This window comes from Emydura macquarii, unplaced genomic scaffold (genome assembly GCF_026122565.2).
Source record: "Emydura macquarii macquarii isolate MOO-44397 ecotype Brisbane River unplaced genomic scaffold, CSIRO-AGI_Emac_v2 contig_1451, whole genome shotgun sequence".
NCBI classification, from domain to species: Eukaryota; Metazoa; Chordata; order Testudines; family Chelidae; genus Emydura; species Emydura macquarii.
Window position 1 is genome coordinate 5,003,737 of NW_027131588.1, and position 27,290 is coordinate 5,031,026.

The 27,290-nt window shown below is 38.6% G+C and overlaps 1 protein-coding gene across 2 annotated transcripts in view; it reads right to left on the minus strand.

The window, feature by feature from the left end:
- The window catches only part of ZDHHC21 (zinc finger DHHC-type palmitoyltransferase 21), a 61,413-nt gene that overhangs the window by 18,425 nt on the left and 15,698 nt on the right, over nt 1–27,290 (minus strand). For both annotated transcript variants that reach the window (XM_067553109.1, XM_067553108.1), the window contains exons 5-6: nt 25,246–25,384; nt 12,052–12,168 (exon numbers count right to left, since the gene is read on the minus strand). In XM_067553109.1, the coding sequence (XP_067409210.1) occupies nt 12,052–12,168; nt 25,246–25,384 (256 nt within the window). The remainder of the gene's footprint in view (nt 1–12,051; nt 12,169–25,245; nt 25,385–27,290) is intronic.

Below are 27,290 nucleotides of genomic sequence, written 5' to 3' on the forward strand. Positions count from 1 at the left end.
CATTTTGTATTTATTAAAGCTTTGGGTTTTCATCTAAAACTGAAACTTACTAGTACATATTTGGAATGTTCTTTGTGCAAGCAAAAGTGCTAGTATAATCTGGCTTTGTAGTATGTTCTTTTACATTGTCTACACATTAGCATTTTTTGTACTCATCTGAAAAATCACAGTATTTGTGACTTTGGGCACTGACTGCCGAAAGCAACATTCTGATTGAACATTGTGCTTTTTGACTGAATAAACAGCCTGGCAGGGCTATTTCACTGACATTACAGCATCAATGCCAAGAATCAATCTAGAATTATCTCTCTCATCTATAAGTATATATACACACAACCCATTGTACCCTTTACATAACAGAAAGGGTTAAAATAGGAAGAGGGGAAAAGACTGTAAAACTCCTTCCATATATTTAAAAATAAAGATTTTAGCTGGAAATGCAGTGAAAGCTGGTAGCCATCTCTCTCCCCAGAATGAAAAATTCTGAAGTCCACCAGCTAACGTTTTCACTTTACATCAGCTGAATTGGGATCCCTGCCTTATTTGTAGGATACCTTTTCAGAATTTAAAGCAGCTCAACCACTTCTGAAGAGCTGTGAGATAGGCTGAGAGGAATGGGAGGAAAGGAAAGTTCCCCTTTGAAGTTCAGTGCTTTGAGAAGCACTGGCGGCTGAACTTAAGAAACCACGTCCCCTCTGCCACTTCCCTTCCTCAGCATAGCTGCCAAGCAGCTGGGGCAATCTGAAAATTATTTTCACTTGAAAGTGAGTCAATTTACCTTTTCACATGAAAGTGAAACTTCACAGCAACCTAAGAAACTCAGCAGTTGGGGGGGGGGGGGAAGAAGGGGGGAGGAGGGAAAAGGAAGGGAAGGACACAATGGGAATTTTTTTCAGTTTGCTACATAGTCAGCGGAAACACAAAGAGCTTCCTTTCTCTTCACAGCTAACACAGTTCAGATTCGAACCAATGATTCAAGGGTGAAAGGATGCAAATCCTGTTACTAATATCCTGGAACATCAGGAAGAAATTCCATACTTCAGGAAGGAATGCTATTTTCCAAAGTACAAATTCAGTGCTACTGGAGGAAAGGCAAAGCTGCCACAGTAAAACTCCTTTAACGCCAGACCTGCACACTCAAATGAACCAAAAGCAATGTCTTTTTGCCCATCATTTTCTGTAACCCCTTTGTAATTAATTCTAATGTGTGATGGAATAAACTGCTTCCTGTTCACATCCCAGTTTCCTATTCTGTTTCACCCTTCAGTCAAGAAAAATATTTCGAACACAATCTTTTGCTTTTGGAAATGAATGGGTTAGCACAAATTTCACTACTATGATTCAGTACAGAATCAACCAGGGAAGAAGGAAGATCTTCTTTAGACACCAATATCAATGATCTCAAATTTACATAGCATCTTTCATCTAGTTAAAAACCAAAGCCTTTCACAAGGCTTACTGATTGTACAAATGCCTCAAAGTAATCATTTTACCCATCTCTGAGGGTGAAATGTGGCAACTGTTTAACAATAAACAGCAATACTGAATACTAGTTTAGGGCAAAAAATGGAGAATATTTCAAATGAAAACGCAGTGTGGAAATATATATAGGTAGGTAGAACATAATTTCCCCAAGTTACAATATAATAAGTTATCTAGAGTAATAGCCTTACTCCACTAAAAAGTATCAGGGTGAAACTGTAATTACTACATTTGGGCAGGACTTATTATGTCGAAGTCTCATCTTAAATAAAGCACCTACAGCAGCAATGAGACCTTTAATATTATAATGATTGATTCTGTATAGCTCAGAGGAGAGTACCATCCACTGAATCACCAGTACCACTTCCTGCTGTATCTAAGCTTTCCCTAGTAGTCTTCTGTCCAACTGCTGATCCAGGCTGACCGTGCTTAGCTGTTTGTATCTAAGATCACAGCTTGTGGTGATGCGCCTACAGGCCATATCTCTTCAATAAGTAACAAATGTAGCTGGAGAAGTAATGAACCAGTGAAAGATAATGAGTGTCTGATTGATTTAAGCCTGACGGTGCTGTTTTTTTGTTTTGTTTTGAGGGAGAGGGGTAGAAGAGGGACAGAAGGAGTCTGTTTTAAATTTTTCACCAGAATAAATAAAGAATTCTAAAATCTTATTTAACTAGTGATTTTTTTCTTTTGCTAACCAAAGATCTAGTTATCAGACTCCATGATATCAAATAGAGAAAGGAACCATAGGTTCTGACAATAATAGTAAGAGGATTCTTTGGATTTCTTTTATCAGGCACTTACCATTTCTTCCTTGATTTAGAGCAGAAGTCCTATTTCTGCTGCTCTTTTTATCTGCTTTCCCTCTCTCCCTCCCACTTATACAACTAATCAACTTTTCAAACAAAACAATGAAAATGAACTAAACTGTATATTCCAACTTAGGCCCCCAGCTGACTCGGGCTCATGGGGCTCAGGTTGTAGGGCTGTTTAACTGCAGTGTAGACAGCTGGACATGAGCTGGAGACTGGGCTCTAGGATCCTGTGAGACTCCAGCTGAAGCTGGAACATCTACACCGCAATTAAACAAACCTGCAGCCTGAGCCTCACAAGCCCGAGTCAGCTGGCAGGGGCCAGCTGTGGGTGTCTAACTGCTGTATATACACACCCCAAGTCTTTATTTAGGAGCCTACAAAAGGGAACTAATTTTCAAATGCTGACCACTCACTGGTTTCCCCCAACATCAACTTTATTTTATGTGCCAAATGAACAGAATAACCAACATTTCACTGAATGACCTCAACAAAGGACTGTAGGTCAGAATACCATCACTCTGTTTATTATGTATAACACAAAGCATTGGTTTGTTCAACGTTAGTATTCTGTTCAACCTAAGAGGCTTCGCTTATCTGTATGGATGACCAGCTTGGAGTACTGGAAATACAAATAGTATTCTTAAGAGTTACTTTTGGAATTGATTTACAGCTAATTCCAGCTGATTTCCAGCTAAATAATAGTTTAAAGCCTTTGAGTTTTTAATTTACAAATAACTTAAAAAGCAGCACAGTGTGGCATAATTAATACAGTCCTCTTAACGTTTGCCTTCAAGAAAAATATAAGTTACAAATGCACAGAAAAAATCTTGACTGATCAGCATGTGACCAACTCAACAAGCTGGTCCTCTGCAATCCAAAGCCACCTATCCTCATTAGAACTGGAGTTTGTTCTCCCATTACAGTGTATGTGATTATTCAGAAACAGAAGAGTTATAAGGATCTCTAAACCAAGCAAAAGAATTCAAGATTAATTAATGTGAAACGCAAAGAAATCTCAAGGTAATAAGTAGAAATGCTACAGTTAACTTATAATTTTAAGATCTGAAGCAGCTGCAGAGGTATTGTATTCAGTCACTGGTGGTAGGGTGCCGAGTGTCATTATTTTGGCAACAAGTCTGCAGGAGCAGCTTGTCTGCTCTCTCCAAGGAAAATAAGGTGCTGCAATGACTAAGGCTGTTACGATAGGGATGAAGAGGTATCAGTGAGAGCCGAATGAATCCTGCAGACCAGTTTAAGAAGCACTTGAAAAATGAACCCACCTGGGTGAATGCCTGTTAAGAGAAATACATCTTTCATAAACATACTTTTATTTATTAACATAACTGACAATTTGAAGAAAAGCATTAAAAAAAAGATAATATACACCAGGCAACAAATTGTGCAGTAAGATGGAATAATCATGAACTAATTTATGATGGAACAAACATAATGAAAGAATATTTTCTCTTTGCTTAGACCATAGATTTGAGTCTTCCAATGGACAAACACCAATTTGTAGCTCACAGTACTAACTCCAAAGCATGGAGCAGAAATCTCTCGTTCTATTACTCTTCATGTGGTTAGCAGAAATGCTGTTTAAATCAATAGAGCTCTACTTAATACCTGAATTATAAAGAACACATGCATATTGTCATACCTGCACAGCACAGCACAGCACATCATTTCTAACTCTTCAATGCATTGCAATTTAGAAGGAAAGAGCAAGTAAGAAGAGGGAAAAACTGTAGTAGCCCTTCTGAACTTGCAGCCATAACTGTCTTCACAGAACAAAGTAGCATACTGCTGTACCTTAGTACTTGAAAGAATAAAAGACTGATGTTTTGTTCATCTGTCTACCATTCTTTCACGGTGCATGTGGAAATGACAGGTGAGCCCTTGTGAAGTATCAAATACTAACATTTCATGATAAGGAATGCTAAAATTTTTAAAATTGATTGTTTGCACAAACAAGGCTGGCCATACTGTGTGTAGTCTTATTATGATTTTACTTTTGGCCAACTTTTTGTAATTCTTTTTAATCTAGAATTTTGATGTGACTAGATGTATGTGATTAGTTTTTTGGGTTTGTAAACCTAGCCTGGAAATTATTTGGATAATCTGGGTTCAATTTAGTTGTTCTATTTTTTTCCCCCCTTTCTTTGATTAAAGATTTCTCTCTGTGTGAAATGAAAAAGAAAACTGCATTATACTACCTCTGGGGAAATAACCCCATTCTCCTCAGTGCCTGGATGAATTTGGCTAAGCAGATTTTTTGGCAGATTTTGTATTTCCTGCCCAATTTGTCAGATATGTAAAAAGTGATGTGATGAAAAGAAAGCATCTGACAACAATTTTAGGAACTCATGATAACAAGAGAGGATAATATGAAAAGATCAAGAGCGACTGTCCAATCTATTTCCAAGTTTATGGTGTTTTAGAGGCAGATATGTGTGTAATTACATGACACTATAAATTTACCATTTCCCTTAATCCTCATCACTGCCACCACAAGGAACGTTCAGAGAACAAGGTTTAGCAAAGCAAATCTGACTACTCTCCTTCCTCCCAATGAAGCTGCTATCTAAATAGTCTGATGTATAGATTTGATAGAAAATTAAATATCCTAATAGCCTGAGCTTTGTAAGAGGTCACACTCTGCCTCATTAGTTTCTCAGTTTTATTTACTCTTATATTTAGAAAAGCATCTAAGTATCCTAAATGCAAAAGTCACTTCTTACTGCAGTCTCCTAACAGAGGGTTATTTTTCCATGAAGAGCATAAGAAGTTTTCTACAACATTTTACAAATTTCTAATTTGCAGAATTTGTACTTTCAAAAATAATGCCATCAGTTTCCCTTAGTAACACTGTATATTACTTATTTAAATAAAAATATTTTCTATTCATTTTGAAGTTTAGGTTGGGCTAAACAAAAATGATACCTGGTGAGATAGATGGGGCTCTAATTATTTTTCATAAGTAAATATGTGAAGATGCACGTGTAAAACAAATTTACTCATACTTCAGACCATGTCATAAAAGGGACTGGATGATTTAAATTATAATTTTTAAATGAAGTTGTGTTATTTTAAGATGTCTTGGAAGATAAAATGCTTTAAAGATATAGTAGTTTGCTAAATATATTAAATATATAACACATCTGTAGAAAAATACAATAAAGAGTTTAGCAGGTAAGTGAATAATAATTTAGAAGTGCAAAAGACCTCTTAGATTATCTACTCTACTAACTCCCATTCAAGGACTGTGCATGATTGCTTCCTACAATTTAATTTCTTGGGCTTTATGCAGCTTTCTAAGTGTAGATTTACCTATATTTGGATGGGGGTAGAAGAAGCGTAAAAGGAGGGGTATGTAATGGAGAGACAGATGGACGGAGTGTTGCCTGAATACATTTTCGAATAATTTTCTATTTTCCCAGTACACGTGCACAAAATACCATGATCATTTTAATTTTTATTCTATACAGCTACAGACGATTGCCTTGAAATACTGATTTCAAACTCCAATCCCGATTGTTGCTTTGGTAAACTTAATTACAAGGATTAATAGTCTTTTGATTGCATTTCTGGTGTGTTTGAAAAACAGGTAAAGCCCTCATTATTCCACTAATCAAAACAGTATTTAATAGATTATCTGATTAAACATATGATTATAAATATTTGTAATGATAAGATACTTAATTGTTGAGACAAAAAGCATTTTAGGTCAGTTATGTCATTTGTGTATTGATGGAAGTATAAGAAAATGTTTTGTGTATATTAAAAAGCAATGGATCAAAACTGCAGACTGGGGAAAGAATAGCAAAAACTGAAATTAAGTATTCTGAGTTTATTTATTCCTTATTAACAGAATAGTTTTAATTATGTAAATGTAGTATTCATCATTGGGAAACATTATCTGAGTCACTGATTATACAACAAAAATGCCTAGATTTTATCTGCTGATCTAAATTTCCTTTTTTTGTATATTTTTCAGTTTAAAATTTTCAGTTACTATGCATTATTAAATAAAATATTAGCTTTATAAATAAAAACTAAGACCCCCCAAAGGGGACAAGAATATTACACAAAATTCATTTGGATAAATTCAACTTTTTCTTCATTTCTCTGAGTAATGGGAATTAAAACAATCAAACAAAAAAAAACAAAGAAAAAAAGTACAGAAAAACAAGTTTTCTTTTTAAAAGAAAAACAAATCTGACTAAATGAACAATGAACATTATTTGTTAAGACAAGTATTAGTCAAAATAGGTCAAATACTGAAATAAGAATTTTCAAGTTTTTTTCAGATGTTCACTGTTTAGAACTAACAACAAAAGGCAGGTGCTGAAAATGGTTTGACATTTGGTGGTGAAAACGTGGTGCACTGTAACAATACACAATACAGTAGTTACCATACATGATCACATTAAAATGCTTATAAAGGACAAGAGGTTAGATGGATGGTCAAGGCATCACAATGTACAACAGACCAAGCTGTTCAACACCAGCTGTTAAACTATTTTCTCTTCCAGCCCTCCCCAGAGTAAATAAAGAGAAAACATCTCTACCACAGCCACACAATATTGAGGTTCAATGATATTGGCATATCAGTGTACACCATTTAAAGAATTAACAGGAAACCCTGGCAGTATTAATCAAATTACTAAAGTCACGGTCCAGTCAGATATAAGCATCAACATTTAGCAGAGACCACACAATATTTATCAGAACCATAATAACCTATCCAGTATATAGCTTAATGACTACAGAATCAAAAATGAAATTGGAAATAGCTAGAATGAAAAACATAACATTATCTGTGTAATACAGAAAGACATCAGACTGCTGGGCTGCGCTGAAAAATTGAACAAAAATCCTTTAATTCTATATTAATCATTTGTAAGAACATACGGAAAAATGAAAACACATCCTGTTTAGTATTTTAAATAAAAACAATCAAAGGTAATCCTTTAAAATTAGGGTTTTCAGATTAGTCTCTGCAAAGGATGCAGTTCAATTGAAACATCTGGTAGTGTTATGTTGCGAGACAGACCTTTTTAAACTTTGGAAATGAGATTAGTAGATCCATTATGTGTAAGTGTCCAAGTAATTTCTAATTATTTTATCTGGGTCACAGATAATCTGCTTTTACTCGCCTCCCACTATGACATCAGAGGATCATTGCTGAAGCGATTATCTGTTACCTTCCACCAACCATGGAAAGATAGGATTTTCCTTTCTTGTGTGTGTTTTGTGTACGTACACACACACACACACACACACACACACACACACACACACACACACACACACACACACACAAAAAGATTGAGAGAGAAAGAAATGGCTGATCACTTCAGGCAGATGGCTGCCAACAAAATAAAAATCACCACAAAAACTTTGATAAGAAACAACCCCACATATCCAAAAAGTAACAACCTTAACAAAAGTTAGATTGAAAACCTTATAATTCTGAAGCAATTTAAAAACGCATCATAGACAGATGAAAAAAGTGATACATGATACATTAAAATAATCAACTAAACCATGATTTAAAATAGCATCCCATATTATTTAGAATTTGTATTTATTCTCTTATTTTATTTTTAGAAGTCTTACATAAAAGGTGCAAAAGTCAAGTAAAGGTGGATATGCAATAAGAAGTGCCTGAAATATACTGTGCTGATAGTGCAAAACCTGATGTTCAAAATAAATGCAGTTTAAAAAGTGCACATAGAGTGCAATGCAGTTATTTTAAAGTCATGTTTGAAGTACTACTAAATTTTTACTTTATACAATACTGTATCTGCTTCCCCACTTCAGGTTCAATAATAATGAGGCTGGAGTTTATCAACTCTTCGTTTTACAATTGCACAGTTATCCAAGTAAATGCACACAATGGAGAATGCTCCCTGTGGGGTTTCCATTTCCCTCGGTGGGTATGTCTACACAGGGATAAAAAACCCACAGCTGGCTCAGGTGCACTGACTCGAGCTTGTGGGACTCAGGCTCTGGGTTTGAAAATTTGCTGTGTAGACATTTGGGCTCAGGCTGGAGCCTGAGTTCTGGGACCCTCCACCTTTGCAGGGTCCCAGAGCTTGGCCCAAACATCTACAGAGAATTTTTTAACCCAGCAGCCCAAGCCCTCCGATCCTGAGTCAGTTGAGCCAGGCCAGCCATGGCTGTGCCATGGGGCTTTTACTGTCCTGTAGACAATACCCTGTGTTCCCTCCAGAACACGGTGTCATTTTTAGGCTCCAGCTCTCAAACTCCTCCCACTTTCCAGCTTCCACAAGGGTGTCAAATTAAGAAACTAAAAAAATGCACAGAATGGTCTAAAATGGAAAGTTTTCTTTTAAGAAATCTGTTCATACCACAGAAAATTCAATCAAAGAGACAGATTTAGAAATTTAGAAACCATATTATTAAAGCAGTTTCCAGAACTGAAGTGTACAGGCATACCAGCTGTTTCTTTAAATATGCAATTATAGTGGTATAAAAGTGCTTATACCAATGAAGCTTATTCTTGTAAGGGAAGGAGAATAAATCACATCAGACAATATATTCTGATATTTATGTCCACACTAGGGGTTGTACTGATGTTACTATTTTGGTTGAAAATTAACCACCTAACCAAAATAGTTGAAAAGTATGAAAAATGAAAAGTACATTCTGAGACTGAGGCTGTTTGGAAAGAAACTAAATAGACATATTTGTTGTTTGCTCTAAGAAACTATTAAATATCAGAGCTTTGATTGTTGAATGAAAAAAACTACTTTGGAAACCAGATAACTAAAAGTACAGCAAGTATGAAAAAGAAAAATTAAAATGTTTTTCATTGTGCCAGACATCAGAGAGCTGAACAGGATGGTTATTTTTGGGAACTAATAGAAATGATATAAGAAATGTGTGACTTGAAGCTTTCAAACATGTTTTCTATACTTATGTTTAATCTACACTAACATAGACACTTAGGTAGCACTTTCAAAGCATTATACAATGTTTACCTAATCAAGCCTTGACTCCTCTATGAGCTGGGTAGCAACTATTATTATGACAAAGAAACAGACCCTGTCTACACTTACCTCTAGGATTCGGCGGCAGTCGACAGGAGTTACGCAAGCTATGCAAAAAACTTGTGTAACTCCCGTTGACTTCTGGGCTCTTCTTCTGTGCGCTGTCTTCACTGCACTGCGCCGACGGGAACTGTGTTCCCGTCGACGCAGCACTATGCCACTTGCAAAGGTGGTCTTAGTACGTTGATTTCTGGATTGACTGAGCGGGTCTTCACTGACCGCTCTGTCGATCCAGAGAAATTGATCTGATGGCAGCGACTTTGCTGCAGTCAGTGTAGCCGTAGCCTGAGACAAAGTTTAGCCTGCAGCCTGATCTTCATAGGTGCTGAGTACCCACAACTCCAAAGAACTTCAGTGGGAACGACAGTTGCTCACCACTTTGAATACTGCGATCTGAGTATCTCAAGTTGGGCACCAAAACTGAGAAAGAAAATTAGTGAACACTTTTGAAACTTGTGCTTAAGTGACTTGTTCAATACCTGAGATTGCAACTCAGAAGCTTGTACTTACCACTCGCAAGATATAAAAAAAAGATATTACAACACACTGGCAGTCTAGACAAATTTCAAGAAATTTTGAAAGCACACAAAAAACCCAAGAAAGAAAATCCCATGAAATAACAAGTGAAAGCAATACATGGGAGCTATTTTATATGGGAGTAGCAGAATGACAGAATAAAATGCCTTATAATCAAAGCCAATCAAAAGCCATCAGGATCATGGAAATCTCCAGGAAAGGCAAGTAAGCTCAGATGAAATTCCCTTCTTTGTAAACATCTCAGGTACTTCAATTATGCACTAAGAGGGAGCATGGCCAGAGCTGTTCTCACTTGCACTAGGAAAAGCTCCTAGCTGACTCCAGTATTTTAAGAGGGGATAACGGAGCAGGCTGAAAGCCACTTTTGTCCCCAATCCCAATCTACCTCCCTCTTTCAGGTACTCAGAAGTGACACTCAGGTGCACCAGAGGATCAAGTACACTACGGTGTGATGGCTTGTAACTTTCTCTTCTGACTAGAACTGGTCCCTTTTTTTTTTATTTTTGAAAAAAATGCATCTAATTTTGCAAAACCATTTTTTTAAATTTTCAAACGTTTACTGCTTTTTCAACAACCTCTAGTTAAAATATCATTGGGCTTAATCCACAATGAAATGTTGTATAAAGAGATGCCTCCTCATTCATCTGCTCATTGTATTCATTCTAAGTTTCTCTTCTGACTGTACTGACAAAAATAAGTTTTTAGTTGTTTTTACTCCTGCTAGCCTTGCAAAACTGGCATACCTAAGAGAGAGTTATGAATTATATTTTATCATCTTGTGCCTCATTAATTAAACTGTTTATTAAATTCCAATCACTTTCACCTGTGCAAACCCACTAAAGAGAATGCAGTTGCATTAAATCACTATGGGCATAATCTAAAGACACTGAAGTTGCAGAGGTTTAATTTGAGGGCCTGATTTTTATTACGGGTGATGATAAACAAGAAATTAAGAATCTTGTTACAGTATCAGATCAGATACCGCTGAATTTGCAGGGTTGGCAGTAAAAATTAATTTATAATCTGATCATATTTGATATAGAAATCAATTGGGAATACTGATGTTTTTTAAAATCTGTGTATTGAATTTTATTTAGATGAAGTTAACATTAATCATTTCAGCACATTTACATTATCCCTTCTCAACAACTAACAGACTATTGGCTTTGGTTTCTATAAAGTTATGTAATGAAGGTCGAGCTTTTTTTTAAAGCAGATTGCATCATGCAGAAGTGGTAGTTTGGATTATGGAGCAGTTCAGAGTTACTTAAATTTGTAATTCTGTCTTCTTTATAAACCTGATTTCAGCATCCCCTTTAAAAAAGGGAAAGAAGTTTGCTGACCTTGTCTAGTCACAATTTTGCACAGAGCATCTAAGTTTAGTTGATATAAATGTAAGGTTAAAAGCTAGAGTTTTAAATAGTATAGCCAATTATCTGAGGGCTGCAGAGCCCATTGTGACTGGATGACAGCTCCAGAGAAAGACTGGGAGCCATATGGCAACCAGGGAGAAGAGGCTACTCAACCCTCACATTTCCTGCATAGAGCACTGGAAAAAGAGCAGGAATGCTGCCTGTTCTGCTGCACCACTTTCCAAAGGCCTCTGCTCTCACCAATCCCACTAATACACACTCCTGCACATCTCTGTAAATCACGAGAGAGGTCTCCTAGGGGAAGATGCTAATGTAGCATAAATACCTTAAATTGTGACTTGCCATACTTTCAGCTGTTTGGATTGCTTTTAAATTTGACCTCAGCTCTGAATTTCCTGGCTTAGTGATTGCCTCTTGCTAACTACAACACTCTTAGGAGGATTTTTACCCTTAATTTATTAAAATAGCTTTTTAAAAATAAGTTTGTTTTACTGATTCTATATCAAATTTGTTCAGTTTACAAGTGTTTATTATTCTACAGCAGTGCCCAATAGCATGCTAAGCACTCCACAGTACAGATTAGAACACACCAACTGTTCTGCTATACAGAACAGTTATACAGCAGTTTCTCTGTTGATATATTTGTATTGATTTTATATACGGTTCATACTATCTGGCAGTATACTAATATAAATTAACTAATATATAATTGAGTTACAATACTCTGAAAAAATAATCTGGAAAAAACCAAAACAATGAACTACTTACAGTGAAGATGCCCATTAGTTGAGTGTAAAAGAGTCCACTTATTCCACCTAACATTATTATGCCCATGAAGGTCGATATTCTTAACAGGGCAAGTTCATGTCTAAATACAAAGAGATCCTATAAACAAAGGGGAAAAAGAAAAGTGACTGTTTAGTTTTCAAACATTACATGAAGAAAATGATCCCCGAACAAAGCACTAACATTAGATAAGAACTGGCTCATGACATTTATGACTAAAGCAATGCATTTGTATGAACAAGGTGGTACCTTATCAGTGCACAAATGCTAAAAACTTGAAACCTATCAAATATATGTTTTCTATTTATACATTTAGACATACAAAAAGGTGTGCTAGGTTATCAACGAACTCAATCCACTATTTAAGGTTTGCGAGTACAGTAAGCCCTGCCAGTTTATTTCTGGGTTTTCCTAAGCAAAGCATGCCACATACTATTCTATTCTATACTTACTTGTCTTCACAAGAAAACATCCCATTAAACTTTCTCTGCTATGAGGCTATATCTTGGCTCTAGACATAGTCAATTACATTATTTTAACAACACCTTTTTAAAGAAAAAACACTTAGAACTTGATCTTAAACATGGCACTGTAATAAAATGAAAATATACAGTACTTTTTTTGTTAATGAAATACTGCCTATCATCCACTGTAGCCTAAACTACCAAAATCCTCAATTGAATTAGTATATTAATCCAGCAGTTTTTGTTGCACACATGCAAATTTATTAAATAGAGTTTATGCTCCCAAAGCTGTATGTCTCCAATTCACACATTTGGTCTAAGGCTTTTTATTCAAAAGGCTTTCGACTAGGGCCCACAGGGCTTGGGCTACAGGGCTGTTTCATTACAGTGGAGACTTCTGGGCTCAGGCTGGAGACCAAGATCTGGGCTTGGTCCCATCCAGGGATAGATGATCACCTTCCATCCTTGCAGGGTCCCAGAGCTTGGGGTCCCGCCTGAACCAACTACATAACAATTTTTAGACCTGCCGCAAAGCCTGACAAGCTGAGTCAGCTGACCCCAGTCCAGTTACAGGTTTTTTTATCCCTGTATAGATGCACCCTTAGGCCTCATGATTAGTAGGAAAAAGGCATGTTCTTCCAGGTGGTTAGCTAATGGGATTAAAATCCTAGAGAAGACAAGGCAGTTTGTAGTTTTCATGTGTTAGCGCTTCGAATGGCTAACGTGCTAAAACTAGAAAATGCCTGGTCTTTTAACTCATGTTAATTCCCCTGTGTTAGTTAAAATGTGTTAAGAACACATTTTTCCCCTACTGAAGACAAGACCTATGATATGTCACTGAAAAGGCTAGAATCTTCCCACCTTTCCTCCCCTTACTACTCTTTCTGCAAAGAGAAGGAAGAAAACAAAGGTATTTGTCACAAAGTAGAAAGGATTAGCACCATTAGCTTCTTTTTTTACCAACCACTGTTCCCAAGAGACCCAATCAAGATCCATTGTTCTAGGTGCTGTATAATTGATAGAAACTGATTTGGGACCTTGAACTTGCAAAGGGATCCACTTGAGCAGACCCATAACTCTGCATAGAATCCCTCTTGTAGTTGTCTAGCAGCATGGAACCCTTTGCAAAACTGGCTTTAAGAGTAAAAATAACAAATTTATTTTCACTGCCCTACCTGAAAACAGAAAGTTAATAGCATAAAGGGGAAAAAGTCTACACTTTAAAATTCAGTTAAATAACCTAAGGTATTAATAATGTAGTTAGGACTTCAGATACATAGGTTCTCTCAATTTATTGTTGTTATTCCTTTGCAGTAAGTATGAATTAGCAATTTTTCCAACCAAAACTAGCCAAGATTACAAAATTGCAGTTTAAAGCTAATCAAAAATTAAATCAGTCAAACCCAGCTACCATAAAATCTAATCCATTTTGGACAGATCTTCACCCCATTCAAGCAGTGATTAGGACTCTCCTGGCCTCTATGCAAAACGAGTGCCATGTAAACACAGTTTGGTCCCAAAGGCTTATTTACCCCATTGTAGGAAGCCACCGTGGCCTCCCACGGAGCCAGAGCCTGGGGAAGGCCCCGAGAGCTCTGATTGGCCTAACGCACACCCGGCCCCAGAGTCTGCCCGGCAACAGGAGACCCGGGCCGTGATAGGGCCACCCGGCCAGGCCAATTGGCAGCCGCGGGGCGGAGCCCCAACAGGAAGGGGAAGGATAAAAGCCTGGCCCCTGAGCTCAGTAGGACCCAGACTGCCAGCAGAGACAGACGTGCTGCCCCGCCAACAGAGGCCTAGGCCGGAGCCTAGCCGCCGCCGACGAACCCCGGCCCCACCGGGGACTGGGGATTGGATAGGGCCCTCGAGGAGCTGGACAAGGCAACCCGGCCAGGACGACTGGGCCGAGTTACCCCGACCCCGAGCCCGTGCTCTGGGACCACCAGACTGGACCGAGACCCCAGAGCAGCCCGAGTGGCGGACACCCCCGGAGGCCGGGCCAGATTTGGAGGAACTGCCGGCCGCCGAGCCCCTCCCTGCAGCAGGGCAGGACTTGGAGGAGCTGCCCGAGGCCGACCCGCTCCCCTCCTACAACGACCTGGAGGAGCTTCCCCCTGAAGAGGAGTTTCCTGCCTTACCCCCGGTCGACGAGGAAGGACTAACAGCGCTACCCCAGGTGGACTACTTTTGGGACACGGACGCAGCAGGTACTAGGGTCAGGGGGGAGGAAGTAGCCCAGGGACAGCCACGGCCTGTGGCTGAGTCCGCCGTATTGCCGGTGTGTTGCGGCGGGAGCCCCGCCGGCACAGTGGCAGCCGCTTCTGCCACTGCTAGGGCCCTGGGCTGGGACGCAGTGGAGACGGGTGGGCCTGCGTCCCCCTCCCCTTCCCCCGTTCCTAGCCACCCCAGGAGAATTGCTCTCCTGACTCTGCCTGAAGCTGTTGCCTCCTCTGCTCACCCTGCCTAGGGGTTGGAGCAATAGACTCCTGGTTCGCTCGCCTTGCCTGAGGCCTGAGCGATCTGCCTCTGCTCCCCCTGCCTAGGGGTTGGAGCACTAGACTCCTGCTCGCTCGCCTTGCCTGAGGCCTGAGCGATCTGCCTCTGCTCCCCCTGCCTAGGGGTTGGAGCACTAGACTCCTGGTTCGCGCCCTGTCTGAGGGCCTGAGCGATCCGCCTGCTCACCCTGCTAGGGGTTGGAGCAATAGACTCTTGCTCACTCGCCCGGCCTGAGGGCGAATTAACAAAACTGATCTCTCGCCAAGAGCGAGCTATTCCCCTTGTAGGAAGCCACCGTGGCCTCCCACGGAACCCGAATCGCCTACACCCATCATATTCCATAACATATTCAAGGACCCTGCATTACAACAGATCATGGAGTTGCATAGGTTGTAAGTCATGACCACACAATAACTACCATCATTAACACAATGGATCCCCAAAAGCCTGTTCCTCCCCATTGCTGACACAGATTCTTATGGTTCTTCAATGCCTTGTGCAAAAATATGGACAAACGAAGGAAGCAGTGGCAAGAAACTTGGGCTGAAATAGACTGAAAGAACAAATTTCTACAAGGTTGTCCTATTTGGGTTCTGTCCCTCCCATGGCTAAAAGCCACTCTCCCAGGGGAGGAGCTACTAAGCCCGGAACTCAACTACATTTAGGGGACAACAAATGAGAAAACAGAAACAGGCGTGAAGGTCAAAGGTTTAAATGGAGGTAATCTGAGGGGGACACCAAGCAGAGACCCCCATCCAGCACCCACTGCTCCTCAAATGTGTCTCAGGAGCCAATGGACGCAGCACAGAGGAACTCTGCCCAGATGCATGATCAGACAGAGGAATGGAAACAGGACCTGCAGTCCCAGAGCACCTTCTCAGCCAACATCCTCTCCCTGGTGTTGTAAATGGCCACCTTGGCCAGTGCTATAAAGAGGTTGACAAGGTGGTCCCACGACTTTGTGGGGCCATGGATGAGGTGAGCATACAGGAACAGGTGTAGGGAGAAGTGCAGCCTGAACCTCAGGAGGAGGTTCTGGAGGAGCCGGAACAAGGATTGCAACCTGGTGCACTCCCAGTAAACGTGCACCAGGGTCTCCCTCATGCCACAGAAAGGACAGGTGTACACGCCTGTGTACCAGCTAACGTTCCGGGCAGGCCGCAGAACCAAGGTGGAATACAAACTTGCCCATTGGGGTTCCTCACCTTTGAGAGGTGGCAAAGCAGTACACGAGGGTGGAGAAATGGAGCATGTGGAGCACAAGTGGACAGATGTGCCCATGGCACAGTCTGGAAACGAACCGGCTGCAGATCTAGCTCAGGGTGTGTGGGCAGCCAGGGTGGCTCACGGGGAAGAGGCCTGATTAAGAAGTCTGAAAGACCCAGGATGAGGGGCAGGCAGGAAACACCCTCCCACAGGACCCGCTCAAGAGAAACCCGAGATGTGGACAACAAGGCTGCCCTCACCTCCTGAAGTACATGCTGCGGGGGCTTCTATAAGGTACATGCCAAGAGATCTTCCTTCTCCATCTCAATAGCAGTTGCCAAAGACACTGAAAAGAGTCATTCAGGGTGGTGAACAGCTTCAAACAAGGATGCCTGAAGTCCACAGCAGAATCCAGCATCAATCACTGCAGAACAGTTTTAATCCTTCTTTTCCAAGATCATCCACATTTGGAAAGGCTCCTTGAGCCTAGGGAAGGAGGCAAGTCAGATACCACACACAATTTCAAGGTTATGATCAGTTTCTTTCCCCAATTCAGCCCATGCTCACTAGAGGAAGTCCCAGATGTACTGAAGGGGACCTGCAAATTAGATCCTTGTCTTGTCACTCTTAGCTGGTAAAAGAGAGTCATGAGCAATGGAACGCCTTCGACCGATACTGCCAGCAACTCAAAATAAAAAAACAACAACATGCTATTGATTTGCCAGGGATTGCTCTGGCAATCCCTAAAAAGAAACCTTCTCTGATGCATCAGATCTTGCCAACCACCAACTAGTGTCAAATAGCCCTTCCTTGAATAAAGCGTGTTGCAAAGCTAGCAAATAGCTGACTCAAACATCTGCCTACAGTCAATAACTAGATCCTACTCATTCAAGTTTCAACTGGGATTTGGAACAGAAACAGCACTGTTGGCACTATGTTTCTCCTTTACCCATGGAAATCACTCATACTCTTGGACCGCTATTTAGCATTAAATATGATCTACCATAGAACACTTTTATCCTACCTTAGAGTGGCAACAGAGTCCAGGAAAACACACAGAATCCTTCCTCAAGAACTGTACCTAGAGTTAATGATTGGCAACTACATTTCTGCTATCAAACTGTTTGCCTGTGGAGAAACATAGAGCTATAATCTCTCCTACATCCTAATTGATATTTATATACAGGTGTTTTGAGAAATAGCAAGATTTCATGAGCTCAACTGGCAACAATATCCACTGAACAAAATTCTGTGATTCAACCTACAATAAGTTCTTTGTATCCCAAGTATCCCAGCACGTGGGCAAGATCAGCACATGGATGAGGAAAAACTGGCTGAAGTTAAACTGTAGTGAGACATGTTCATGCATCTGACTAAGTGGGTTTCTGCCCACAAAAGCTTATGCCCAAATAAATGTGTTAGTCTTTAAGGTGCCACAGGACTCTCACAGTAGTGAGACAGAGATTATGCTGGTAGAAACAGACACACACACAGATATACACACACAGACACTGCAGCAAATGAATTCTATCATCTTTGACTGGCTAGGAGATCATGTTCCATCCTTGTAGATGATGACTTGACTTCAATCATACACGCATTCATTATCTCCGAATCAGATTACTGGAGTGCAAGTTATTCCATCTTCTAAATATCAACTCCGAAAAAAATGAAGAGGTGCAGAATGCAGGACCATGCCGCCTCAACTCTGGCTAGCAAGGCTGTTTACTTCATTGACTTCCTACAGCTCACCACACAGATTACAAACAGGATGGCCTCTTAATGGCCAGCCAAGTTTACAGGGTCAGGCACTGGGGTTAAATGGCAAGCAGCCAAAGGTCACTCACTGAAAGGGCAGTATGGGTGAGAAGCAAGCCTCTTTTTACTCTGCCTCTTGCACTACCCTATCCTCTATTTCCACAAGAATTATTGTTTCCAGTGGATACCTATTTCTCATTACTCTGTATGGGGCTGTTTCTTGTTAACCAGGATAAGGAAGGGTGTTGCAGTCACAGCTCTTAGGGCTGCAGCATCTCTCAACTTTAAAGCAATTGTATGAGAACTTCCTATTGGCAAATACTTGTAGTTGCACAATACATTTAATTTGACGAAATTTAGTATTACAACTTTGGCCCTAGCAGCATGGATCAGATTCCCCTTCATAGAGAGAGAAATGAATGGGGAAGATAGTGCTCTCAACCCTACAGGGATCAGAGGTTGGGATAACGCCTTTTTCATGCAAATTTGGCATCAGCCTTGGTTTTGTAATGAGGACTGTACACTGGTACAAGGCCTGGTGGTTGTTTCATGCAGTGGGTTGACTGCATAGCCATAGATCAGGTCTTAGAAAAATGCAGGCTTGGTAGACCTAGGAAAGGCTGTTATGCTCAGGACTTGAGCATTGAAAGAGGGAAAGTTGGTAACAGTTCAGAGCAGCTGTTGCCAAGACAAGCTGCCTGTAGGAGATATCTTTTTTAAGTTAAAGGTTCAAAAAAGTTGCAGCCACTTGGCCAAAAGATTTTTAATTCTTGTCTTGTCTACATCCTTATTAGACTACTGCCATTCACAAGTTTAAGTCCTTGTTTTCAAGGCTTTACACCGCTCTGGGTTGAGGATTCCTAAAAAGACAATCTTGTCCTTTGGAGTCATGGCTACCCTCAGCTACTCCAATCGTCAGGTGTAACGGAACTTTTGGTATCATACGTGGGACACAGAGCTGTCAGAGGGACTGGCCCAAGGGCATGAGATTCACTCACACAGGTACTTAGAATGAGAATAAGCCTGACAAATTTAGAAATGAAAAGGAATCTCACTTCTTTGACCTCACTTTCACGCTACCACATAATATATATATATAAAAATTAATATGGCAACAAAAAAAAAGTAAAACACATACACATGACTTTTCCCTCTGGGGGAGGGATGGAGAGGAAACCTCACATGAGACTGCTAGTCTGCTTGTTTATTTTCAATTCTGGAAGCCTCTCAGATACCATGGTGATGAGCTCAATATAATAACCTGGGTAGAAGAAGATAGGATAGAATAGAAAATAAAACCACAGACAGTCAGATAAACAAACCAGATATCTCTAACAAAAAAGAGCATATACCAATGAGTAATATAATTTGTCACTTAGCATAAAAAATGAAAACACAAATGACTGTTATACTTTTAACCAGATAGCATCCTTTCAATGTATCCTTTCCCTAAAACACTAGTTTCTATTATAGCATATTTAGTCTTCTTTCTCAGGTTATTCAGAATTCGTATATAGTGCTTACAATTATATTGGGGGGAAGGGTTCAGAACTCTGAAATCCTGTAGATTCCTATTATGATCCTAAAACTACCACTTTCCTAAAACACTCGAGTCAGAATTTAACATTTCATTTTCCAGAATAGTGTGGCATAGTCTTGGAATAATTAATTAACAGAAGTTGGTAAGTTATTTATCCTATTAAAGGGATTTTTTATTGAAACAGTTCAGTGACATCCCATCTGTTTGTAAGCTTAAACCACAATTTAAACTTAGTGGCTTCTGTTTAAATATATGTTTTATACTTTGCTCTTACAAACATTAATGAACTGCCTCACAACCTTTTTCTCTTTGGCTCCCCTGTGAAGTAATTTCATGTCCTTTTTATGAATAGGGAAAAGTGATGCCTAGGTAAGTTAGAGATAATAAGTACCATACTCTTATACAGTGCTTTTCCCATCAGTGGCTCTCAAGGCACTTTAAAAAAATGTCAGTATCATTATCCCCATTTTAAAGATGGGGAAACTGAGGCACAAAGAAGTGAAGTGACTTGCCCAGGTCACCCATCAGGCCAGTGGCAGTCAGGAATAGAACACAAGTCTCCAGCGTCCCAGTCCGCTGTTCTAGCCACTGGGTCACACTGAGGATTTGTCTAGAAGGAGTTAGTGCACAGCTAGCTTGGGTGTAAATCTACAGCTCACTAATGTGCCACACACTAACAAGCCATGTAGACTCTGCTACCATGCGCTAAAAGTTTCCTACTGCATACTGACCTTACACTCATTTCAAAGTGGAGAAGATCTAAGTGCACTAGGGAACAGTTAGTGCACGGTAGCAGGATCCACATGACCTGTTAGTGCGTGGCATGCTAGCGTGCTGTAAATTTACACTGCAGCTTGCCACATGCTAGCTGTCCATCTAGAGAAGCCCAGTTACTTAAGATCACAAGAGAAATCAGCAGCAGACCTGGGAATAGAATCCAGGTCTTAAACCCCACTACTGCTTTTTAACCACAAAACTACACGCCATCTCAGAAATGTGGCGCACCAATCTTGTCTTTGACTTCTAAAAAATATTTTATGAAAAGAATGTCTTACATTTTTTCCTCTTTGGAGGCTATACTTTGGAATCCTGAAATGTCAGACAGATCCTACTACGCCAATGCAATACTCTACTCTAGGACCACTAAACACTGCAAGAGGTGGAGTAGAGGAGAAATGAGGAGAAGTAACAGCAGGAGAGGCTTTTAAGACAAAAACCTTTTTCTCCAGTAGAAATCAACCTGGAAAACATTTACTGAGAAGGATGGTTTTCATTCCTCTCTTCCTGCTACATTTGAGGTTGAAATCTTTCCCAGAGATCATGGATTTATTAAATTGGATGATTTAAAGAAGATACAAAATTAGGAAGATCAGAGCCTTGTATCTTTTGTAATTCATCAGAGCTGGCTGAGGAATTTGATCACTGTCTCATTTGAATTACATGATGTTTCCTAAATTCCTGTAAGTGCCTTTCATACAAGTCAACACTGTTTTCGTTGCTCTCCCACATCCAGTTACTCTTCAATTTCAGCAGTAATAGTACTCCTCCTACTGGACAAACAGAAGCAATAACTGCACTCCATTATTCAGACTATACTCAATTATTCAGACTACAAAGAGCCAAACATGCTACGTAACAGACTGACTATGTACTTAAAGGGACTTTATTTCTATTCAAGTAGGTGGCTTCCTGAACTACTTTCCAACTATTGCCCAGGTTAATAAACTGAAGTGAAATCTTTTTTTTTTATTTGGTTATTATAGTCATAAAAATAAAAATGAAAGTCATGCATTGGACACAAAATTTAAAAATATAATGAAGCTGGTATAAGATATACGGGAAAAGTACTGAGGTACAAACTGAACATATTTTCATATTATACTAACAAAATATTACATAGTACTGTGGTAAATTGGTTCTTCCATACTATTAAAACAAATTTATTTCCATCCTGATCTTATGGTTTTTGTACCATGTATACCAAAGAATAAAAATAAAACAAAAGTGAAGGCATGCAGCCAAAAATTTCACAAGTATTTTTAATGAGCAAGGAGAAAAGTCTAATTCCAGATGGTCAATTTTTTAAAACATATAGTTTTTGGATTTCATGGCAAACGCATGCCTTCCCACATTAAGGAAATGGAAACCTCTTGATAAAACCAGAATTTCCACAACAAATGGCACTTGTGAGAAAAGTAGAATGCACTCAGGTTCCTGGAATGTGTAGCATTCCAAGGTTAATTTGTGTGGGAAGATTAAAATAATTTTGCAGACAGTTTGCTTAAATTCCTAACTAATTGTGACCTCGTCCTTGCTGTTCCTGTTCTTTTGGTGCCCACAGGGATGGACAAATGATTATTTGGCACACAGTTATGTGACCTCAAATCCCCAGAAATACTATCAGAAATCATCCAAATGGGACTCTGTCATCATTTTCCAAGCTGAAATATTAGCTGGACTCCCAAACAAATAATATTTATTTTTCCTTTCTTAAATCTCAGCCACCAATCTTACCGATGAAAAACCTAAAAAGAGCCGAAGACTACCAGCTCAATACTAGCCTTGTGAAAGCAAATCTGAAACAAACAATCAGTATCAGGCTACACCTGAGGTCTCTACTAAACAAATGTACACAAAATGTTAACTTGTTTACTTCTTTGTACCTGTGTGACACAATATAGGATACCAGGGACTCAATTCTCAAAACTATGTGCCTGATAAATATCCCGATTCTACAACTGGGCACTTTATTTGGCAAACAGGTAAGTAAAAACATGCTTTTTCAAGGTTCTGTGATGATTTAAGCCCCCTAAACATGGAATCTGGATGTGTTATTTAGGAAATCACATTAAACTAGCTTCATAATTATTGTATAGTTTGTCTATATATGTATGCCTCCTAATCTGTCATAGACTGTATATGGATGCATAAATATTAAGGATAAACACCTTTCCATTTTTGTGTGCAGAAAAAACCGACCAGAATTTATGAATACATTTAATATATTGAATTACACACACATTTGATAATATAATTCTTAGAAAACTACAATAAAAAAGAGATATCTGTTCATTTTAAGACAGATAATTCTCAAAAGTTATTGTGTGAATGTTGGGAGGCCTGAACATGGTCAAAATTTATGTAATTTCCCATTACCCTGCCTTACCTCCAAAAACAAATAGTCTGGTGCTGTTTTTCCTTTAAAAAGCAAAGCTGAAAATCCCATATTTGAGTAGAATGCAATTACTTAAAGGAAACTAAATAATTAAATTAAAAATATGTTGTGGACAGCATATAAGGGGCTCCTATAAATATGAAAGAAATATTCAAAACCATTAAAATACATTGTCAGAGATACATTTCAAGAGTAAATTATCTGCACCATTCAAAGATTTTACCCTAGAAAAATAAATTCACTTTACTGCACTGTATGGGCCAATCCTGCAACTCACACGTATATACATCACTCCCTCTGAAGTCAATGGCAATTCTGTATGTATGAGGCCTGCAGAAATTATGTCTTTAATGGATATAGCAAGTTGGTTTACTGACTATGATAACTGCACATGCTTTTGTAATATAAAACAAGTGGCATTTATGTTAAATCACCCTTCAATAATAACTTTCTTAAAACCGGCGGACTACTCCTAGTAGTATTTTTTCTTACATAACAGTTTTCATCCTAGCAGTCCAAAATACTTTAAAAACATAGAGGCAGATCCACAGCTGGTGTAAGTTGTCAGAATTCTTTTGACTTCAATGGAACTACAGCAATTTACTCCAGCTGAGTCCAACACAACACCTGTCTCAGATAGCTAAGCATTAAACCCATTTTACAGATAATGAACTGACCCAGTAAAACTGGAAGTATTCTCTAAGCATTCTACATTTTAAGGAATGTGTTTTATTCATTTAATCAATTTAGAAAAGCACCTGCTATCCAGAAAACAAGGCTATATGGGCAAAGGAGACAACTAACTAGCTCCATATAAGCATTGAGTCCTTAAGAATTTTTAAGCATTAGAACGTAAACAAGTGTGTTCATATTTGTTACTGAAAATCCAGTTTGGTTAATTTAGTTTAAGACTGGAAATTTATTTTGAGAGAACATTCAATTATATTATAAATAAGGCAAAATATTTTCAAAGTTATCCGAAAAAAAATCAACAAATTTCACTAGGAAGTACTGAATGTCCACAGCAATAAGAAGAGTCTTTCAACAAGTTAATAACTTACACTTAGCACCTTATACCCCTTCTTGCAGGTCTGACTCTGTGTCTACTTCTGTGAGGACATAATACTCACCATAGATCAACACATACAAGATACTTAGAAAGGTAAGTCCCAGTCTTTTCCAGCACTGTGCCTCTTTCAGAAAGTTTAATGTTCTTATTTTATACCATTTAGGATACAAAATAAGTGATAAACTTTTAAGTTGATCAATAAAGGGGGAAAAAACAGGACTTACCTTACCCTATAATCAAGGGTCAGTCTTAAGCACTCCTCAAAGATGGGTGTGATGTCACCAGGAGTATGTTTCCTGGAATGTCACATCAAGATGGTTTTAAAAAAAAAAATCTGCAGCACTTCAGGACTTGGAAAAAACAAAAATTAAGTATACAGTACCAATTGCTGAAACGCCCATTGTCCATCTCTCTATTTGGGACATCCAGCAAATAAACTTAATGATTTAGCTTATTTTTAATATATTTGTGAATCACCTTTAAACCAGTCTTCTGGATTATCCAATTTTTGTGTATGTATTTGTCACTATGTATATGTCATTGCTATGTACAGGTTCAAAATTAAATCTAATTTTAGGGAGAGGCTTTTATGTTTCTTTAGAAGGAAGATCCTATGACATTCTACCCAAGAGAAAGGGTGCCAACTCCAATGTCCTGGCCACTTTCAAATATCCTACAACCTCAGAGTTATATCATGAATATTCCACATGATATGAGTATGTGGAGTATTTAGTATATAACTGATACAGAACATACCTTTTTCTTCCCTCCAGATCCTCAAGACCAGTCTCACTGGCTCCATTCTCACTTGCACTTTGCTGATTACATAACCTTGGCTACCTGTTCTAACAGGGTTCCAATCTAGAGGACAAAACTGCATTCCCTCACCTTAAAAAAAATGTAACCCACACACTGCATGTTCTACAGTTTTTTTCAAAATTGCAAAATATTGTTCAAAAAGAAAAGGGCAATTTTTTCTCTTTAGAATGGCTCCATGTTCCATCTCACTTACTTGGCTATATCAGTTGTATTTTCAAACCAGGTACTTTGGATGGAAAAGATATATTAAGTAAACTATCTTATGCATGGACTGCCCCATGTAGCAAGTGTAGGAGAGGCATTTCAACAAACCAATAAGTTACTTAGAAAAAAAACCCTAACATTTGCAGATCACTTTTAAAGAAGTCTAATTGTTTTTGCCCCTGTTTACAAGGCTTCCATCACAACTGAAGTCTTGTTTGTATTGAAGAGAAAATGTTCTCCTCTATACAATGGTTAGTCTTTTACTTCCCAGGAGAGTACTTGCCCATTTGTAAATATCAGCCTTGATTCTTTCTACTCTAGTATTTATCAGTACGTGTATATAAAACAATACAGAAATGTTTTGGCCTTTGGATGCCAGAATAAATTGCATTACAATTGCAATATTACATATTTAGCCTATTTTATGTAAGGATAAGATTCTTACCCAATTAACTTTTTTCAGAGGCAGAAAATAATAGTAGTGGCAGAAATCAAGTATCAATGTATAGGAACTAAGAAGCTGGGTGTAGAAGCATAGCTGCAGAAACAGCCAATGATTGTCTTCACCAACACAATTGTTAATCCTGCAGAAAAACAAAGCAAATATACAGGGCTTTTAAAATGTTATAGTTAAGTACCCACCCAAGACAAAACAACCTAGCTTATTTATAAATGCATGGCTACATAGTTGCATATGGCCTATAAATTACCCTACTACTGAATATCCACTGCATCCCTTGTACAGAAAGATGTGGCTTCTCTATTAAAACAATGGCAAGTACCACTGCTGTCGTTGTGTATGCCTCCATTTTCATTTGGTGTACAGATTGCAAGACCAGAATTCCTATTTATTAAAATAAAAATGTAATGGTAAGCTCTTTAGGGCAGGAAACATGTTTACCTTTCTTTTTGTACAGTACCTAGCACACTGGGGCCCTGATCCTGATCAGGATCTAAGAGTATTACACCAATATTAAAAAAAAAAACCCAACAAAACATAAAAAACAGTTGTAGTTTCTCAAAAGTAAAGAATTATATTAGTTGATGATGTCCATATTTCAGGATACTACATATACTGATAATGTGGAATGGTATACACTTCTTCTGAAGAGACTCAAAATGAAAAATCTCTTTTCTCTTTAAACACCAAAGGTAATCATACAATTTTAAAAATATCTCAAAATTATGAAACAGCCTGCAAAAATGTTACAGCTATTCATATTTATCTACCATTTCCTAACACAGATTACAATCTAACGTGATACAAAATTAACTTTTATTCTGTATAAATTTACATAAATTCAGTTCAGGAAGTGGAAAACTGGGAATACAAATACTATACATATTGATAAATGCTGGAGACTATGGTTAAAGTGCCTTATGATCAGGAAGCAGCAGTCTGCAGACAGAAAAAATAAACATTTCAGATATGCAGGAAAAGTTGGAGGGAGAAGAAGGTGTGGCACCAAAAAAACCAAAATCACCCCTGACTTTCTTATCAAAGGCTGTCAAAAAATCCTGACAGTTCAGATACTTCCATTTTCCTAATTTACACTTTCAGAAATCTAGGTCTCGTCTACTCTACAAAAGTTTTACTGGTATAATTACATCAGTTAGTGGTGTGATTTGCTTTTTAATTATAGTGGTATAAGGCCTAATGTAGATATAGTTATGCTGGTATAAAAGGGTCCTTAAACCAATATAGGTCATTTTATTTCCCAAACCAGAAGAAGTTACAGAGGTAGAAGTACTTTTCTATTGGTGTAACTGCATCCACAGTGTGGAAGGAGCTGTTGCTGCTTTAACTATACTGATATAGTTAGAGAAACTTTCTAGTGTAGGCAAGCTTCTGAGGCCAGGTCTATACTAAAAAGTTAGGATGATCCAGCTTTGTTGAAAGGAGTGTGAAAAAATCCACACTTTTGAGCAATGTAATCAAGCTCACCTAACTCGCAGCATAGACAGCAACAGGATGACAGAAGAATACTGCCTCTAAGGGAGGTGGATTAATTATAGTGACAGGAGAATCACTACAGTCAACATATGGATAAGGAGTGTCCACAATGAAGCACTGCAGCTTTTCTAGTGGAGATATAGCCTAATCCATATATTGACTCTACTGAGAACGGGAGCAAGCCCATAGTTACCTAACAAATTAACTACCACCATAAAATACTCAAACTGTGTTTTTTGTTTTTTTTTAAATAACCAAGTCATCCTCTGGCACTTTAACTATTGATTTGTAGCATAAACACGAGAAAATGCAAAACAAGATTTTATGTTTCAGTTCATTAGAAAGCAAATTATCTCATCTCACAAAATGAAATTGTGATTATCTGATTTTTATATAAAGAAGTTGCTCAGCTCTAACAATTTTGTTTTTTAAAGCTGCATTTCCTTACATTAAACATTTATTTAATCAAAATTGGTGAAAGTTCCAGGAGCATCCTATGTTGGTATTCAGCAGCATGACAAAACAGTAACGATTAC